At 36.6% G+C, this 20,417-nt stretch overlaps 1 protein-coding gene across 6 annotated transcripts; it reads right to left on the bottom strand.

Moving 5' to 3' along the window:
* Nucleotides 1-8,384: 8,384 nt before the first annotated feature.
* On the bottom strand, nt 8,385-19,340 carry LOC118924875 (C-type lectin domain family 12 member A). 6 transcript variants are annotated; one of them, XM_057491700.1, is made up of 8 exons: nt 19,325-19,340; nt 18,515-18,566; nt 16,514-16,650; nt 12,189-12,425; nt 11,714-11,902; nt 10,710-10,864; nt 9,302-9,408; nt 8,385-8,836 (listed from the first exon to the last, which is right to left on the bottom strand). In XM_057491700.1, the coding sequence occupies exons 4-8, from the start codon at nt 12,328-12,330 to the stop codon at nt 8,683-8,685; spliced, it is 747 nt and encodes a 248-aa protein (XP_057347683.1). In that variant the 5' UTR covers nt 12,331-12,425; nt 16,514-16,650; nt 18,515-18,566; nt 19,325-19,340; the 3' UTR covers nt 8,385-8,682. The 6 variants fall into 6 exon arrangements, with proteins under 6 accessions (XP_057347683.1, XP_057347679.1, XP_057347681.1 ...); XM_057491696.1 differs by lacking the exons at nt 16,514-16,650; nt 19,325-19,340 and adding an exon at nt 19,187-19,324 and having other exon boundaries at nt 12,189-12,287; nt 18,515-18,634; XM_057491698.1 differs by lacking the exon at nt 19,325-19,340 and having other exon boundaries at nt 18,515-18,873.
* Between the last annotated feature and the right edge of the window lie 1,077 nt (nt 19,341-20,417).

The following is a 20,417-nucleotide window of genomic DNA, read 5'->3' as shown; positions in this document are numbered from 1 at the left end:
TTGGCCCTCCTGACCATCACTGCCTACTTCCCCCTCAAGAGCAGCAGCTGAGGCGCTTCCCCTGCTGCCTGGAGGGTTCTGCTTGATTCTGACCACCGATGCTCGCTCTTCATCTTCTTGCACACAGATGCTGCACCTCTACTTCTGTACCTCCTAGATTTTTAGGAAAATTACCTTGGTGTGACAGAAGACAATATTCTTCATGTCAATAAAATGAAAATTGGTGTATGCAGCCAAGCATCAGCTAAAAAACAGAGGGAACGACACGGTAACTGGAGGTGTAAGACGGCCCTAGGTAATTACCTGAGCCAGGTCCTATTTCCCTCAAATTATTTCTGTGCCTTCAGTGCTTCTGTGAGGTTGAGGCCAGTTAGATTCCTCAGCACCTGGCACTGGAAACTGTAAGGAAGCAATAATTTTTATGGTGACAGTTCCCAAATGAAAAAGGTCATCATTTTCAGTTCTCCAATTTTCTTTGTCTCTAAGCAATTTGTTTCTGAGAAAAGTTACTGTTTGTAGGAAATCTTGATGTTCCTTCTAAATCAGGAAATTCCTTCCAAATCAGGTTTTGATTCCATTTTTCAGCCTACTTACTTCCTCCTCAGTACATATGAAACACTTGATTAGCTTTGTATATAGGAACTCTCTCTCTATAGATATATTACATATATAATATATATTCAGAAACACTTGTGTATAATATATAGATATATACAATATATACTCATAAACGTGTCTATGATATATGAATATATATAACAGATATATACATACATAGTTGTTATATATAATATATTCAGAAACATACAATATATACATATATTCAGATTTGTATATATCTAAATGTAAATACAGGTGTATTTTCTTTAGTCAACCACTGCTGTATCTATTTTCTGCTATCAGCTCTTAGGCATAATTTCCTTGGTCCAATTATTTAGGTGACAGATTTCTCTTCAACAAAAAAATATTTTAAAACCAGCCTTCACTAGGATATATAGAAGTAATAAACAAGGAGAATATTAGACAAAACATACAGATTTTAAGAAAACAGCAATTAACACTTAAAATTTGAATTAGATTAATCAGTTCAAAAGGCAAAGAATAGTAACTCAGATCATAAAACAAAACCATAGGAAGCATGAACCACATTCAGATTAATCCTAATGACAAAATCAATTGTATTTTTTATATAAAAATAAAATTTTATATTATAAAATGTCCTTTATATTATGGGTAATTTAAGAAATAGATTGTGCTGGATAGTAAAGGCTTTAGCATCCACAGAAAAATCTGGAATTTTTCTACACTTAAAGTGAGAAAGCAATACAAAATAGTCACAAGCTTTGAAGTAACTTTATCTGATTTATTTCTTTGTATTTAATTGCAATAATACTAAGTAGGGCTGTAATTAAGTTAGCCTCTCTGCCTGTTGCTACCTGCTTCCCCTTCCAGAGCAGCATCGCTTCCACTGCCGGCTGGAGGGCTGACTCATGTGATCGCACTGGGGGGCCTAGAGCCAAGAGCAGGATTTTTCAACACTGAAGACAGCTCTAAGGGGGAAGAGAATCCCAGGATTTGATTTGTGTCAATAGTCAATTAAAATATGCCTCATAACTATTTACTGTACAGTGAAATAAATCATTTCTCTATCCTTTCTGGTTCTACAAGAACCAGAAATCACAGGGAACAAGAAATATCAAAGAAATATTATTTCCATAGCTTATGTGTTATGATACATCTCATGGACTGCTAACTCTAATAATTTATATCCTTGCTACTTGAACCTGAAATAATAGGATTTCTCCAGTAACGCCCCTCAGAGGGACAACGGTAAAGGACATGAAAGACATTTATTAGAAATAGCCAAGGATTAATGTTACCATATAAGTTCTCCTCCCCTGTAATTGAACAATACCAAGACATTTGTACAGATGTGCTGTAAATCATAACACAGATCTGGGTTCCATACCAATTGTTCCCATTTGTTATCTTTGTCAGGGAGTAAAGAAAGCCTCTCCACTAACTCCACGACGTATCCACTAATCTAGCTTCCCAAAATGTAGAAAATATCTTAAAAGCTGAAGTCAGGTCATTTTTATGGCATGCAAATTATGCTGGAAACAGACTTATTAACAACCATGTTTGCTAGAAACAGCGAAGCAACTCTCTCAACATTCTCTAAGAAACTAAATTTTAACCTTCAAATTTCTACCAAGCCAAAATAAAGACTTTTTAGGCCTGTATCTCCAAGGATACAGAACATTTATCTCCTATACATAGCTAGCCTCCACTTTACTTAAACCCCATTAAAAATGTGAGTTTAAAGAAGGAATTCAAGAAAACTCACTCTAACACAGGATTTAAAAAGAGAGAGGTTAGTTCAATAAAAACAATAATTAAACACATGAAGAAATTAAGTCAGGAAAGACAAAAAGGATTTTTTAAATAGATGAATTTATAAATGGTTACTATTTTTCCATGTTTTGTTTTAAATTTCAGAAATATCTTAAGATTTTGAACCCAGTGGAAAGGCTAGGGAAAATCGCAGAACCCTAACTGATGAGACTATATAAACACAGATGATTTCACTTACCATTTTCCTCCTGCTTTTTTAAGTCTTCGCAGTATTTTGAGGTAAAGTTGTTAACATTTTTAATGTGTTTTCTAACCCTTTTATGAAAGTAATGCACTTGCTTGAGACATTTTTATACATATCCGTGTATAATGTTAGATTTCTCTCCAACTTTTCTATTATGCTTTGTTGAATGTCATATGCTGTTCTGTTGTGGAAGAGAAGTTCCTGCTAATCTATAATAATTCATATCAGGAGATTAATGACTTTAACATAGTCAAAGTCTTCCAATAAATTATATTAATATCACAATAGTTATGATTTAAACATTTAATGGAAAATATATTAAAATGATAGCTACATACATGCAGAATACTAACCACATATACTTTAAAGATGAAAATTTATTTGAGGTAAAAATATTTTATGTAATTCAATGGAGTACTAGTTCCTTATTTAAGGAAAGGCTCAAATAAGTTTAAAGATACAAAACAAAAAAGATCCACGTGAAGCAAATGATTTCAAAATAAAGGATGGTGTAATCCAGTAGTTGGTCTATAATAAGGCAAATCACACCTTTGAGACCAGGAGAGTCTCAATATATTTTCAAGGATGTAGAATTAGTAAACATCAGCCTCAGAATTTAAAAAAAAAGGAATTTCAGAAGAAAGGGATCATACCTCTAGGAAGATTCAGAAAATTCAGAAGATTCAGGAAACTTTATAACTTCTCCATTTGGTGGATTATTATAACATAACCTGGATTTTATAGACAGACTGATGTGAGCTTACCTGGCAGCCTTGCCACTTAGTAGAATCTTTAAATTTTAGTAACTTTATGAGGATTAAATGAAATGAAATCACAAAGAATGGGCCCTCAAGATATGTCAGCAATTACTGTTAGACTGCTGCTCTTTCTCTGTGTTCTCGGGGTGCCTTTGTGTTCACGGTCGCAGGCGGGCGGGCAGAGGGCAGGGGAAAGCATCCCCACTACTGTCCAGGCTTGAGGAGAGACGACCCCCAAATTATAGGTCCTTACAAGAACCTTTTAATTAGCAAGCAAATAATTAATGGTACGTAAAGAAACAAATTATTGCAGAGCTTGGGAAGGGAAGGGAATCAGCAGAGGAAAGAAAACATTCTCAAAATAGCAAAGGACAGAAACATGAAGGAAAAACAAAGGGGTATTAAAACCTTGAAGTGTAAATTAAAATGATATATGATCAAATATTCCCCACGGGCCACCTAGAAACCACACAGAACTGGAAAAATACTTTGGGCTCTCTGCCCCTGGAAATTGAGGGAAAACATAAATATAAGGTACGGTTGTGGTAGTGCAGGTAAGTAGCCAGACGTGAGCAGAGAGGGGGAGGGGGACTTCACTGGGGTTTGCCTTCAGCCGGATGCCTGCAAGGTACACATTCTACGGACGCCGTTTCAAGGGATAAAGGGGGTGAGGGTATAGGTAACAGACTAGCCAAAACCGCTGGTTCCAACAGGGAGGAAAAGTTGGCCTAAACTTCACCCCAAAATACATTATATACTCATTAACGTCATAAAAATCATGCCTCCCGAGCTATGACAATTCTAATGAAAATCAAATATAGCCAATAACTCCCCACCCAAAGTGAGGGAGAGCAAGCCTGGAGCCCAAGAAGATTCCAGCTGTTCCCTCTGAAACCCAGTCCCACCTAGTGAATGCTGATCCCTCTTTCCATCTCCCTATCATTTCCTTGGTGCAATGCCTCCTGGGTCTGCTGGCACCCACCTCTCAGGTGTGTACTCTCGCTTTTTCTTTAGATTCTTACTCTCCAAATAAATTCTTCATGCCCGACTGCTTTTTGCATTCTTTCTCTCGAAGAGACCTAGGACCAATCTCCAGTAACAACTGGGTAAAGACTAAATGAGATAATACAGCTGAGGAGCTTGGGAAAACATTAATACTAAAAAATGCTAAGCAATATAATTTTAAAGACTATTTATTTAAATTATTAAATAAAAGATATATTGAAATAAACTCTATATTTTAATAACTATTACCTCCAATTGGCAGATATGAATTAAATTCCCTTCTTCTTCAATGTGGAAGAAACTGCTGCTAAGAATAAATTGAGATTTGCCTTTTCTTAGAAAGATACTTAAACTTTAATATCAAAAGCCTAGTAGTTCTTACTCATTTGTTCATTTTTTTGTTCACTCACTTATTCATTTATTCAATTATGGGTAAAATTGCAATATTTCCAGAATCTCTTGCTGGGCCTTAGTCCATCTCCATATCAATAGGTGTTCCCAAGGGTTGGATAGAAGTGGTCCGTCTCCATATCAATAAGTGATTACAAGGGGGCATATCTGGAGCAGAAATTTGGAATTTTTCTACCCTCAGATATTCAGGAAAACAATAGCAAAATAATCACAGAGGGCATGTCTGGACCAGAGAAGTATGGTAGGGCCGTGTTTGTAGCAGGATCACGAGAGACACGGGTGAGCAGAAGTGAACAACTCCTTGCAAGCAATTAACAGCCTTCTCCCAATTTATTTCTTCCTTTGACTTATTTTGGCTTCAAAGGTTATTTGCCCTGGGCTGGGAACATATTTTCCCTCCAGAGTTACAGCACTCAACACATTTATTCAATCAAAACATACAAAGAATGCATAAGCCATAGTCTGTGCCTTTAAGAAGCTTGCATTGTATTGGAAAAAGAGACCGTGACCACCAATTATTATACCAATTTCAGGAACAATTAGAGAAGCTCTATGAAAAAAACAGTTTATAATTTAACCTTTTACTTCAAATGAGATCACTATAATGCTATTCATCTGAAATTGTGATTCCTAGGAGAAAATAACTTGCTATTACTAAAAAAAAAAAAACTGAAGAAAAAAATCACATAATGATAATGGCATTTTGAAGGATGTTTGCATTTAGAATGAGTTAGGCAAAGAAAATGTCATGAAAATGGATAATTTGCTTCAAATATATGAAATCATCATGAAAACTCACAGAGTGTAAGTCAGTTGTATTTCTGTTGTTGCACTGAATTTATAATTTTAAGAAAAATAGGTTTTACTTACTGTCTTTAGCATTATTCTACATGAGTAGTAACCACTGAATCTGACATTTAAATAAAAATATCCTCAAGAGAATGTCTGAAGTTTTATGGTCAAACAGAATTGAAACCAGGTTTCCTCTCTGTTTATCTGAAAATGTCATATGTCTCTGTCTCTGGCTCCATTTGCTACGTGCCTGGTAACACCAGGGGCAGTCTCAGGGAGAGGCCCAGGGTCCCCAGTCCAGCCAGCATGACCACGTTCAACTTAAGCGAAATGATAGTTACTGGGCACCACACCTTCGATGCAGGGCAGAATCCTAAGAGGATACACAAATTCAGGAAAATGACATGAAGAACGCATTTCATGTTGCTTCCCCTTTCGCCAACCCCTCCACCTCCTGCCCCTCAGTGTATAGGAGTACTGGTACTCTATTTCTGTGTGTGAAAAAAAATGCTTGCAAAGTCAAGTGGCCCCGTCTATGATCTGCCAGTGTGAATGCTTCTCTACATTCACATCTAAAACTAAAAACACATTTTAAGTATATATGATCATATGATTTATTTTAGATACTTTATGTACGCTCTGGTTTATATTTTAGAGGTCTTTTTTTTCTCCTCCTGTCTTCCTAATTTTGTTCATTGTTCTACTTTCTCATCTCCAGGCAATCATTGTTGACTACCTGCTGGATATTCTTCCTTACTTTTTCTGTGCCAGTATTGAAATATATTACTTAATATGTCTTCCAGTCCATTCCCTGATGATTGATCTTTCCCAATTTTCCCTTTATATGTTATGAGGAAGTTGCCAGTTTCCTTTAGATTTTCAAATTTATTGCTTATTGTTTATGGCTACATATATAAACTTATTCCTAATATCTGCTAATTTTGCTTTCTCCATTTTTCCTTTTGGAAAACCCCTTTGGCTATTGGATTCTGTAAGTCCAGGAAGAGGAAATCCTGGTGCCAAATACCTCTAAAAACCAAAATCAGTCAAAGGGAGAACTAAAGTTTAAAATCTGTTTATTGCTTACAAACTGCAGTCTGGGGCCATTTCTCTGTCTTCTGCTCCAGCAGCAGCAAAACCGGCCTCCACGTCACCTCTCTGGTACAGATAAGCCCTCTGTTGCCCAGGTAATTACCCATTGATGTGGAGATGAACTTCTCCACCCCTGAGGAAAGATGAGAATGCACTAAAGCCATACTTCTTTCCACCTCTCAACGCCTGTTGATATGCAGTTGTACCAAAGCCAGGTGAGATATTCTGGAAATGTTACAATTTTACCCACAGTTCTTTTCAATGAAACCAGTCTTCAAATTGAATTTCCTCTTCAAAACTTATTTATTGATTTAAGCTTTTAAAATAGTCAATTGTCTCAATTTCTTTTATGATTTTTATTAATGTAAAGTCAGTTACTAAGTTTGGTTACTATATTCTTTCTTCTGTGGTAACGAAAGAGTTAAAGTCATAAATCTTTCCTTAATAGCTGTGTGTAAAAGGAAATGTTTTCCTTTGAGTACATTTTTAAAGATTTGTAAGTTCATTTGTTTTGTTATCTTTGATAAAAATATTCTTAGGAATATGTTTTTTCCCAAGTACTTAAGATTATTTGGTTTATACTATTATTACTCTTTCTAATTTTATTGTATTATGATCAGAGAGCGAAAGATCTATTAGTTTCTGAAAATTTTATATTTGGTATGTTTTTAAAAATAAATTTCCAAGTCTTTGTTCCAAAGATACTCTATCTTAAGAATTCAGCCATATAAAATGTGTATTTATATATATTAAATAAGTATATTAATTTAAGCATTGGATCATATATTGTATATTGATCAGATTTTTGCTAGCTCTTCTATAATAACAAAAGTAGTGTTTTAAAATCTCTGAGAATTTATTTCAAATAAAATTCTCCTTGAATCTCTAATAATTTTTGCTTTATATATATATACCTCATATTATTTGATGCATATAGATCTATGGCTTTCAGATTTTATTCATGAATTATGTATTTGGTCATTAAATAACATACCTTTTCTTGGTTTAATTCAGACTTAATATTTATTTGGTGTTTTTCTTCTAGTATTTTAAGTTTTACTTGTATGCCTTTCTTCTTGTTCTAGTTACTAGCCCGTAGACACAGAATTAATCTTCTGTTATGAAATAAGACTCTAACCCTAATACTTCCACCAGAGTGCTCTAATTATTCACTGCTTCTGAGTTACAATAATAAATATATTATTATAAAATTGCCAATCTCACTCTCCAGTCTGGATTTTTGTAATACTTTTTTCCTTCACCAAATCTCTCCACAACCCTAGATTTTAATGTATTTAGTAAAATTTCTTATAGACTATTATAGATTTTCTCTTGCAATAAATCTACTTTTATTGCAAAAATGATTTAACATTTCTATTACTATCATTTTTATTATAGTCATTTCATCATCAGCTATTACTTTTGCTTGCCTCTAAATTTCCCCTTATTTTGAGGGACAATTAATTTCTTGTGTATCTGGAAATTTTCTTGTGTATTTTTCTCAGATAGAGTGTATAATGATTTTTTTATTTTGCTAGAATGGATGAATTACCTTTTCTGAAGTCAGGGTGGGTGAATGGCAATTATTTTTCTCCCTATTTTTCAGTACTAAAGTGTATCTAATTAATCCTATAATTATTTCCTTGTTCACATCTGTTCTTTTTCCTCTTTATGGACTCTTATTATTTGCATATTAGATCACTTGACTTCATTATCTGAGTCCACCATGCTCTTCATATCTCTTTAATTTTGAGTAATTTCTTCTGTATGTTCTTCCAGAGCATCCAATTGGGCCTGTATCTGGATGATAAGGTATGGCTTTAGGTTCCTTTCACTCAGCAAATGAGGAGAAAGAAGAAAATTTGAAAATGTAAATTGTAGGCAGAAACTTAGTCTCACAGCGCCTTTATTCCATTTGTGTGGTCCACAAGATGTATGCTCTCTAAAGTTGCCTTTAATTGTTAGGACAACAGCTGAATCAAAGTAATTGTGCTAATTACACTTTTCTTCCATCTGGTGCTTCACTCAGTAGTGTAGTGTGCTGTCAATCTGCACTGAGTCAGCCAACTTCTCACATATAATTCTGTTTTTGTTAGTGCACTCAGCGTAATAAACAGACTCATAATATATATATCCACAGTACATCTTACCATTTAAGTCATTTGTGTTTCTTATAAACCTGAAAGAGAAAACAAAGAATTACACTTGGTGAGTCAAATATGTGCAACACATTCACAGACAAAAATTGCTTTTTCAACATATTATTGCTTCTAGGATCTGCATTGTCTAAAACAAATTTTAATTATTATTCAGAATATCATTTTTGAATCCCAGCACATGATTTTACGTACATGGATAGAGCCCTGTGAATTTGTTACCTTCTAAACTTTTTTTAGATAAAAGCATTATTCACAGAAATTCTCCCTTATTTGGCTACTAGAAGTTCATTAATGACTTGCCAAGATAATGAGAAGACATTTGCCGTAACTTTCTGCATTATTAAATACATTAAAGGCTGCTGGAAAAGAGCTCTGTAAGGACTCAACTTTAAATGAAGCTAGTTTTAATGGTAACCTACAATGCTCCTGAGGAGAACACCTTTACTCAAACCAACCATAAAAATTCAACAAGAATAAAGACTTACCAGTCAGAGGAGACAATTATATCATCCAAAGCATGGTAGTCTTTTCTATATTTACTGGGAGATAATCCCAGCCAATAGCTACTTAGTTCCTGGGATTTTATGAATTCCTACAGAAATAAAGATAGGTTGTTTAAATAATTGTCTCCCAGTTCTGTACATTACCTCACAATATAGTTTCTTACAAATTAGTATTTTAAGGTAACACTTTTGACATAATACCACTACTTTTAAATGCCATTAAAAGAAACTGAGACACGGTGCTCTCTACTGTAAGATTTCCTCTAATGTTTACACATTAGTTACTGTTGTACATGGAGAAGATCTACCGATCCATGCAACACCTTGACTCAGGGTCCACGAAGGCCACAAACTTTAGGATCCACATATCGAGCAGTGGCCATTCAGCCCGGGGCCAAGAGAGGTAGCTCATTGCTATAAACACAAGTGAACAGGAGCAGAAAAAGTACGAGAAAAATGTAGCAAAATCAGATGGAGTGGCTATAGAACAAAATTAAGAACCATTGTAGAACTTAATAGCCAGCTTAACAGTTTTTCCTCATATTCCAGAGATTTTCTTGAGTAAAAAACTATGCATAGATGATTTGAAAGTGATCAGATGAAGAAGAGACTATGGATTGATTTCCCCTCTTCTATAAAAGGGGTCAAAGATTCTTAAGGGAGCTGAGACTTTTGGGAAAATGAAATTTTTGCTTAAAAGTAAATATGTTATTACTGTCTGAGAGACCAGAAATGCTGAGTATTAAGCAAAATATGGAGATACTATTTATATACTAGGAAAAAGAAAATAAATAAATACATAAATACATGAATAAATCTTCCAGGGAACTCACTTTTCCTGGGACCCAAGGACTTAGTGCAATATATCTGCTTGGCCTTGCCTCTTAATTCCACTTTCTTCAAATACATATTTTATCCAAACTATCTTCTTATCTTAGTATATATTGACTTTTTATTTTAATTTAAAAAAATACAAAATGGTGGAATCTCCTTCTATGTAGATTTTATGAAATTGGTAACCATCAGGAATAATTTCCAGATCTGTTTTTAGATAAATGCTCAGAAATTGCATTTAGAGAGTAGATGCTAAACTTCCGGTTTGGAAATGTTCACAGACCTAAAGATTCTGGGTGCCCCGTATCTACCCATCTGCCTAGCCTCTGAGATTCCACTGATGCTAAGGTCTTAAGGTAAGGCTGTACATGATTCACCTTGGCAGTGACACCCTGAGATGAATGCACTATATCTCAGTCACCTCATAAAGCAAATAAAATGAGACAGAATCACATATGGATTAAAACAAATCCTCCCCGATATGCCTCACTCCTCTCTATTGCATGATGGGAAAAGGGATTATCTTCCTGACAGGCAGAGATCCGTGGGGCCTTACCAACACACTTTCACTTTTAATCTTCAACAGGCTGGCATTTTTAGCAGAACATATCCTGTTACTCGCTTGCCAGGTTTTAGGATCCTTAGGTAAAAATAGGTAACAGCTGTCCTCAAGCCACAGCCACTCTTTGGGGCAAGGTTTACATTTGTGCTCTGGAAGAAGAAGGTTGTTTCATTTGGTTTGCATTGATAAGCTTCAGTATTCTTACTGTTCCCATTGTTAAAGTAACCAAATTTACTTGTCTTCTTTTTAGAACAGAAGTGAAGAAAATGAATCCTGTGTTCCATTAATACCACCACAATATTTAAACACTTGGATTCCAGCGTACTTTCCTGCCTCAGGAGCCCTGAATCATGATTATTTGATTTATTTCTCTACCTTTGTCATTGTTTTTTATTACTACAAAGCCAATTACAAGAAACATTGTGTGGTGAGAACCAGACCCACAAACCTACATCAGCCCTACCCTCTCCAATCCAGCAGTTCTAGCTCTCTGACATTTCAACAGCACGAAGAACATGTTTTAGTTTTTTGAGCTACAGAAACTATTAGAGACATTAGAAAGACCAATTCCTCCCAATTCCAAGGATAGGACCTAACATTATTTCTTCTCTATTGACTCTCATCAAACATTGACTGAAATTTAAGAGTGAGGTCACCTATTCAGCCGCCTATAAAGAGGTTACCCATCCTTTCCTCCCTATCTTCTATTACCCTCAGTGACCAAAATAACTAGTAAATCTCAGATCAGAAAAACTTACACTGTCTAATGTTTATTAAGTAACTGTCATCCCCCGATAATCTGAGGGCCTATAGTTATTCTGTTTTCCTTCTAACAGAACAGAAATATCAATGAAATATCCCTATCAACCACATTTAATTCCTTCCTCAAATAATGGCTTCCTAGGGAAAGGTTGCTAGCTATTGATGAAATGATTCTCAGGTGACTCGTAGGCTTAGTTCATGGTCTAATAAATAACTCAGAAGAGGAATAGGGTTACCTGGTTCTTTGCTATATAGCTCATGACATAATTTGATGGCTATTTTTTGCAGAGTGACAGAGAGGTCCCTGATCTTCTTGGAACTGTCCATGTTATGCACCAGTTGTAAAGAAACATTTCTCTGAAGTTCTTCTGTGAAATTCTGGAGTTCATTCAATCTTCCCATTTCTATATTCAAAGTTACATAAACTCCAAAAAGAGAGAGATGATAGAAAATTTTAATCCCTTAAGACAACTGTCACCTCCTTTTTGCTGACCTAGCATTAAGAATAATAATGGTCTAGGGAAGAAGTCACTTCACAGGAGTGAGAGAAAGAGACTAATTACCAGGTAGTAAGTACCTAGTTATAAGTCCCCTTTGTGAGTATGTCACCAATAATCATTCCAAAGCCTCAATTCAAGGAGTAAACTTTCTTGTAAAACTCATGCAATTCTAGGTGTTTTCCTTTTCAATCAAAACAGGGGTAATACATACATATGCTTCCTAAGACTCCCAGTCCGATCAGCAGCAGGAGGCATAGAGCTGTCAGAGCCAAGGCCCTGTGACGCCAGGCATGGGGAGGAGCAGGAGGCGCTGCAGGAAGCAGAATCAGCAGAGTCCTGGATGTCGCATACATCTTCACTTAAAGCTTTCATTCATTCATTTGCCTTTATTTCTCTCCTAACATGTTCCCAGGAAAGGAATGCGTTTTGCTGGAAACTCAAGGACATTCTAAAATACCTTTTTAAAGAATAAGTCAAAAAATTCTGGCCACTGTTTTACACACAAACTGGGTCTCACAGGAGAGGTTGTTAATTGGTAGCCTGATTCAAGAAACAAAGAAGCAAAAATATATATATATTTAAAAAAGAGAAGGTAAGGACACCAACCAATCTGAATACAACATATGTCATCTATACCAATCTGGGATACAGAATAGCTGGCAGCTCACAGATAGGTCAATTTACATAATCCTTCCTAGAGCAGACAATTCTGAGGTGTCAAAGAAAATAATTTCAGCTATCTATGTTTTCCCCAGAAAATCATGAGAGTGTGGTTGTGGGACATAAGTGATAGGCTGCCTCTTTGTAATGTTTCTGGGAGTCCTCCTGTCAGCCATATTTTAGGCCAGATCTACATTATTTCCTCCTTAGAATTTGTTCATGTTTTTAGCAATTGACTTTTGTTGAATGTATCTTTTTCGCTGAATGGTAAAGCCTGAAACAGACCATTTCCCTCTTTAAAAAACAAAACAGGAATTTCTGAACTTTATATTATAAATTAATTATAATTAAATCACTACATGATTTGCATTATCATTTGTGTAGACAGATACTAGGTATTTCAGGAGAATGTAATTCAGGGCTACCTGAAGTAACAGTCTTACTCTAACTCTGGGAGAGGGGATTCCCTGCCCAGAGCAAGTTCCCCATGAATTTGCTGAAACAGAATCCAGGCAAGGGCAAGAAGTCTGGAAGTGAAGTACTTATTCTCATGGCTCCGTCTCTTCTTGCTGGCACGAGTCAGGAGCCCCTCTCACAGGGCTCCCAGCTCCCAGCTCCCAAGCTCCCTCTCCAGCCTCACTACTCTGCGCCCCTCACACACCAGGAGGAATTCTGTGGGTGCATCCCTGGTGACCAGTGGGCAGCTGACCAATTACATACCAGGAATGGAGGGGAGGAGAAAATGGGTGTTTTCTCTCCATCCCTACCCTGGATGACAATCCTGTGACTTGTCAGCCACTCTGCTCCCACTAAAACATCCCACAGATGTGCAAACAGGATGCCTATTAAGGCCAGGCAGGAATCTTGGTCAGAAAGGTCCATTTTCCCCACACTTACTATACTTCTCATCTTTGTCCTACATCTACCTCACTGTTGGTGATACAATATTATGAAATACAGAATTGAACATAAAATGTGAAATAACTTTTTCAACTTTGGATATTTAATATGAAAGTACACAGTCAAGATCTGACCTAAGGTTAGAAGTATAAATAGCTTCAAGTCCTCTCTTTCTTAAGAATGACTTTCTCATTTATTATCCAATTACTCACAAGTCATCTATGAATATTGTCTTCATGCTGGACACTATTCTAGGTGCTAACAATATAGAAGTGAACAAGACATATATTCCTGCTCTCACAGAAGATAAATTTTAATTGTGTGAGAAATGTATGAATATACATTAACATAAACATATATATATATATATATATATATATATGTTTATATATACACAGAGGGAGAGGGAAGGAGAGGGAGGAAGTGAGAGTGAGAGAGAGAGAGAGAAAGATCTCAACATGTGTTATGCTATGCACAGATTAGAAACAGTTATATTAGAAAAGGAGGTAGTTCAGATCTTATGGCAATGGGAATCAGCATGAAAATCAGTGAGAAGAATATTACAGGCAGCAAGAACATCTACTTCAAAAACCCTAAACGGATTTAATCAGAAGGGAAAAATAATTGAGTTGATTTTTTAGAAAGGTCACTCTTACTGTGTATGGAGAATGAATTGCAGGGCTCAGTGTTAGGAGCAGATGAATGTCAAGAAGCCTGTTGCAGTATGCCATGTGAGAGAGAACAGTAGCTTGATTTACTGGTATTAGAGAATGTGATAACCCATGGACAGATCAAGAATACATTTTGAGGTTAGAATCTATAGTACACATTTATGAAATGTTTGTGAAAGATTTTTGACTTGATTAAGTTAGTAGAAAATAAGACATACAGATTCATAGACAGGCTGGCATACTGATTTAAAAAAAAAGCACAGCACATTCTCTATGGCTAGTGTTCCTGGACCTGAATTCTGGTTTACTGCTTATCACAGAATGTGGGATCTTGGACATGTTATTTAATCGTGTCTTACCTTGTGTGTTGGTTAACAAAGAAAGCCACAAAGTAATTTAAAATCTATAATGCAAGTAGAATGGTGCTGGTGTATAGCGAACACTTTGTGATTGTACTTAAGTATGATTTATTTTGTATAATGAGATGAGCATGATTGAGGACTGGGAACAGTTTTAGAGTAAAAATAGGTATTTCTCTTTCTGCCATTTTTTTTGAAATGACATTAGAACTCCATATGGAAATATGAAACCGGCACATGTATTTTCTAGTCTGGAGATTTAGGGAAAGGTCATAAGGAGATACTGGGAGTCATGGCATTTGAATCCAAATGACTAAATGAGGCAACTTAGCGAAGTCTATTCAGTGACACAAGAGCAGGGGACCCAGAGTCCTGGAGTGCTCCATAATACAGAGTTTGATCCAGAGGAAAGAGTCAAACAGGAAGACAGAGGGAGCGGCCACTGTGGCAGCAGAAACCCTGAGGATGTGTCCATGAAAGTGTTTAGAGAAGAGAGACTTGAATTTTGTGAGGGCTGCAGGGAAGTCAAGAAATAAAGGAACAGAGATGTAACTATTGGGATGAAACAGGGAGGTCACTGGTGACCTTGACAAGGACAGTCTCCTTGGATCCATGAGGGGGACACCTAACAGAGTCAGCTGAGAAGAGAACGTGAGGTGGAGAACTGGGAGTCTGTGACCAAAGGTAATGCTTCCAACATATGGGCTGTGGAAAGAAACAAGAAATGGACGAAATCAGGGAGAGATTTACGTGGTCAAGCAGGGATTGTGTTTTGTTAAAATAGGTGTGACATAGCATGTTGGTGTTACAGGAGAGAAGGACACATGGACTGAAATTCATAGCAGAATAAGGAGGTAAGCGTAATAAATACTTTGTAAATACTATCTAGAAGCAAAGCAGAGTATGAATGAGGATTTGGTAGGATGGAAGTTTGGGTAGTAGAAAGAAACAGTGTAGGAAGAGATAGAAGGAAAGCTTGTCAGGTGAGCATAAACTGGGCTTCAAAGTTTGTATGTTTTTCACCAGTCATGTCCAGCTGTTCAGGTGGGGCACAGAGTGGGTGGATATTTAAGTTTAACCAGAATAGGAATTTTTTAACGAAAAAACAGTACATTGAATAGGGGTGGCCAAGATATATATATATATATATATATATATATATATATATATATAAAACAAAGCTTATATTACATAATATAGATTTAAGCTGGATAACGAGAAAACTAGAAGAAATTGAGAAAGTGAACAAGACATGGATTCAAGATTTCAATACAGTCAAAGAGTTCCTGAATTGGAAATTTAGAGTAAGTAGGCACAGGAGATGAGAAGGGGTAATGGCATTCCTATGGGAAGTTGTTGGTATATTTAATTCATGGTACTCTCACACTCTTTTTATTTTTTTACACCATTAAAAAAGGAGAAATACAAACAAGGAAAATAAGAAAGAAAATACTGTAAAGTCCTTAAGCCCATCTTTCTTAAAAAGAAGTCTGTGGTAAAGGAAAACCCCACAGAATTGAGCTGTTACCCTTTCTAAAATTTACAATGCTGATGGTAAATGGACACAAGATCTAACAATAAAAATTCTGTTCATAGCAAAGTTAGCATTTCAAAGAGTTTTGTGTTTTGCAGGGAAAAAATCCTTAAATAATATATGAGAATTCTTCTACTACTCCCCTCTCTTAATTTCACTGTTTCTACCAACTTCTGTGTTCTCCACTGCTACCGTTTGTTATTTTTAACTTAAACACACTGATTTCAAGTGTGGTTTTGCTGGGGCAAATTACATCCAAAGGGCCAGGTGCTTGGAGATAAGAGCTGTATATAATAAGAGAAATCAGGGATTATGACTAGGATGAAGTGAGGGTATGCTTTATTGAGTGTAAGCTGGAAGTCAACTTGAGCAGTCCACTTGTATCATACTTTAAATATGAATGGAAAAACACAAAACTTCCAGGTACAATGTATTTTTGAATGTTATATCTTCTGATATTTTTTTACCATTTTTTCCCCTTCCTTTAGTCCTTGATATGTCCTTTTATTTAACTTAACCTCTTCTATATTTTAGTAAGCTGGGAAAGATCTCCAAAAGAAGTAAGAGAAATTTTAGGATAATACATGCTTGACTTGGTAGAAAATGAAATGAAATCCTTTGAAGGTCTCTCTGTCTCTCTTTTTCTCTCTGTCTCTGTCTCTCTCAGACATACACACAAAAAAGCTAAATTAGCTTTTTTTTTTTTGGTACAATATCTAGGCTCAACCTACAGGGATTGTGATTTGTGTATGTATGTATTTTATAGCCTCCAAATAAACATTATTTATTTCCTTTTTTAAATAATGAGTCAGATTCTTGATACAATAATCCCATCATACCACTGCAGGATAACTTTAAAATAAATTTTCAAAGTACTAAGTTCTCAACTGTTCAAATGAAGAAGGCACTTCTTAAATGCCACATTTAAGATGAGAGAATTTAGTCCAAAATATATTTCATACCTAGGGGATTGAGTTAATTGAAGATTTATGGAAAACAGCTATATTTCCATTCAACCATAATATTCCCTGAACTTTCATCTAATCAGTCAGAGAATAAATAATAGACCTAAAAGCAAGTTAAAGAGAACTGGTGTCTGATTTAATGTAACTGAATGAATAAGATGTCTAGTGAATAATATATCTAACAGTACAGTAACATGTTCAATTAAAAGATTATAGGACCTGAATGCTATTATTGTACTTTTTATCCCTTGTTATAGCATAATGTTAAAATGAAATCCTTTTACTTTTTAGTTTTAAATTCTTAATCTTCTACTTAGTCATCTCTTGCTACAAGGGATTGCCTAGCATCCTTCTATGAACAAAATTTGATTTGACGGTAACAGTCAAATTGGAGCAACTGTTCAAAGTAAAAGAACTTTAATTCCTTGTCATAGCCCTTTACAGGATATAATCTCAGATTTATTTGCCATTGTCATTCTTCTTGAGATCCTCTTATTTTCATTCATGCTACCCAGAACTGAAAAGTGTGGTCAATTTTAAACATTAAAGATATACACACTGAATTAAATCAAGAAACAAGTAAATAAATAAATGATTAGTGTAATCCTGACCAGTGAAAAACATTTTATTGGTGCATTTTATCATCTTATTTAATCTATCTTTAATTTGAGCCTCATTAAATAATTAAACATGTTAACCTTCTTCAAAATGGTACAAATTTACGCTGCAAGATCATAATTAAACAGGTATCGTTCTCTCCATTTTAAAGGTAACAAAACAGAGACCTAAAAGATCCAATGATTTGCTTAAACGTGTTATGCACATCCAAACCCTCTTCAACATAATTCTGGCAGGTTAATAAAGTAGGTCTTTTCCAATACACAGATGTTTACAGGACACCCAAGCAAACCATGTACTCATCAAGGCCAATGTTTTTCTCTTGCAAAACGGAGATGCCAATTTCTACCTCATAAAGAAAATAGGCTAGTGCATGTCACATGGAGGGCAAATGAGATCCATCCTTAGCATTTATTATATTTGTGACTAGCATTTCCTTGTACAAAAGAACATGCAAAACCATGATTTTCAGGGATAAAATATGCTCCTTGTTCCATGGCTTCATTTCACGGGGGAAAAAAATATTTTAAAAAAGTTGTATGAAAGTATTATCCTAGCCTAATTATTTTGAGTGTGACATTTAAAAAAATAGAAAATTTGTGAAAGGTTGACTCTTCAACATGCTGGTTGGTGCCTTAAAAATTTTTCATGGAGACTTTTAGTAGCTTTGGAAAAATGGGAGATTTCATTAAAATATCAAATTAAAGGGTTTTTGTCAATCCACTGATACCTAAGGAGCAGGGCCTCTTCCCTTACATGTCCACACTTTCACTTGCTTGCTACACTGCACTTCTGCCACTGTACGACACATCCACGGCGCAAAATCTTACCTCTTATCTCACCTTTGTCAAACTTCTGGATATTTTCTGTCTTATTGGAGTCCTGGAAGTTTAGATCTGCATAAGTAACTTCTTCAGACATTGATGGCTATGAAAAGAAAGCTCAACAAACTGTAAAAGAAGAAGGAAAGATAAAGGTGAGCCAGAAGATTTGTTGGCTGAACAGGAGTTGGATTTTAAACTTCTGCTTTTAACCCAAAAATGAAATCCGTAAGCTTCAGCTTCTGTTTTCATAACCACTGTGCCAATCATGCACATGTCTACAACTAGCCACAGACCAGGCAAGAAGAGACAGATATTGCAAGAGTCACGTCTGTCTTCCTCTTCTCTCCCCCTAGTTCTCTTTCTCTGTAACTGTCTGGGGTATTATTAAAATCACTCAAGGGGGGACAAATCTTTAGCACCACATGATACAGGTAGAACAGAATTGTTTGGAGAAAAACTTCCAAGCAGAGGAACAACAGAGAAGATATATTCCTCAAACACTCACTGTCTGTGCGATATTGGTCCTTGGTTACATTACGGAAGGCTATTTAATCAGTTAATCACTTATGGAAGGAAGAGTATACAATGAATTGTCCGGGGGTAACAAATAAATTAAAAAGTCCTTTATACAATGTCGTCTTACTTGATGAAAATATTTGAATGACTGAAACTTCATACCCAGTTCTTTGGTTTAGAGCTGGCCAGATGCAGCTCCAGAAGGAGGGGCTCCCCACCTGGGGCAAATTCCCTATGAATTTGATGAGACCAAAGAAAAGCAAGCGAAAGCAGTGGAGAATCAAAGAGGCTTATTCTCACGGCCCAGGATGTCCTCGCTTGCACCAGCCGAGACGCCCTCGCGCACAGCTCACAAGCTGCTGGCTCACAAGCTCTCTCTCCTCCTCACGCCCAGAGGAACTCAGTGGGTGGGGACCTGGTGACTGGCGGGCACCTGACCAATTATGTACCAGGAATGGAAGGGAGGAGAGAATGGGTGTTTCCTTACAACCCCTACCCTGGACCGGCAATCCCGTGACTGACCAGCCGCTCTGACCCCATTAAAACATCCCATAGATGTGCATACAGGATACCTATTAAGGCCAGGTGGGAATCCTGGTCGGATGGTTAAATGTTCCCTCCACTCCATTCTTCTAGGATTCTCGCCTCACTATCTACATACCCACGATGTTCTGCGATGGCCTTTGTACAAGAAAGCCAGAGCACTGCAACCACATTCCACAGTATAAAGATAGCAACAAAACCATGACAATCCTCAAGCCTGAGGATCCAGCTGCATTCACGGCCCTACTCAGATTGAGGCCACAGCGCACACTTTCCACTGGAGGCCAGCAGCCGAGCAGGCAGGGAGCTCTGGGCATGCTCAGCAGGCAGCAGCTGTAGCTACGGGGTGGACCCAATCCACAAAGACTGTAGAAGAGATTAACCTTCAGGGTGATAAGACACATTTTCTAATGACACCAACACAGGCAAATTTTGTCCATCAGGTAGGATACATGCAAGAGAGTGGGCCTGTGATAGGACAATGGCAGGAATGGGGTCCTGGTCTAGTGGGCAAGACCTTCACCCCTCTCCCTGTGGGAGTTACTGATGGATCAATATGTAGGGCTACTGGAGGTGCGTACATTGGCCATAACGATAAAACAAAACTCCCTGCTAAGATACCCTTACCTTCTGCTGGCTGTCATGGGTACCTACTGTAATCTTTGTGTACCACTCTTCTATTACTACAGGAACACACAGGAGGCCAGCTTCCAAGCCTTGCCCCCAAGGTGCCAGAAGGGCCAGCCATCACTGGTTCGTGTGTCAAAATGTCCAAGGCCAGGTAGTCTCCAAGCTGCTGTGGGACTCAGTCGTGCACTTCTGCCAGGGTTCTGCTGACTTTTCTACAGGT

Source organism: Manis pentadactyla, chromosome 14 (assembly GCF_030020395.1).
Source record: "Manis pentadactyla isolate mManPen7 chromosome 14, mManPen7.hap1, whole genome shotgun sequence".
NCBI classification, from domain to species: Eukaryota; Metazoa; Chordata; class Mammalia; order Pholidota; family Manidae; genus Manis; species Manis pentadactyla.
This window is presented reverse-complemented; position numbering and strand designations above follow the sequence as displayed.

What these genes read in the sequence shown, in the direction of transcription:
- LOC118924875 (XM_057491696.1), bottom strand. Translation starts at nt 18,605, where the DNA reads ATGTCTGAAGAAGTTACTTATGCAGATCTAAACTTCCAGGACTCCAAT. An exon ending in GGGAGTCTTAGGAAGCATAT is followed by an intron (nt 11,903 to 12,188) that starts GTATGTATTACC and finishes CTCTTTTTGGAG; the next exon opens with TTTATGTAACTTTGAATATA. An exon ending in GCTATATAGCAAAGAACCAG is followed by an intron (nt 10,865 to 11,713) that starts GTAACCCTATTC and finishes TTCTTCTTCCAG; the next exon opens with AGCACAAATGTAAACCTTGC.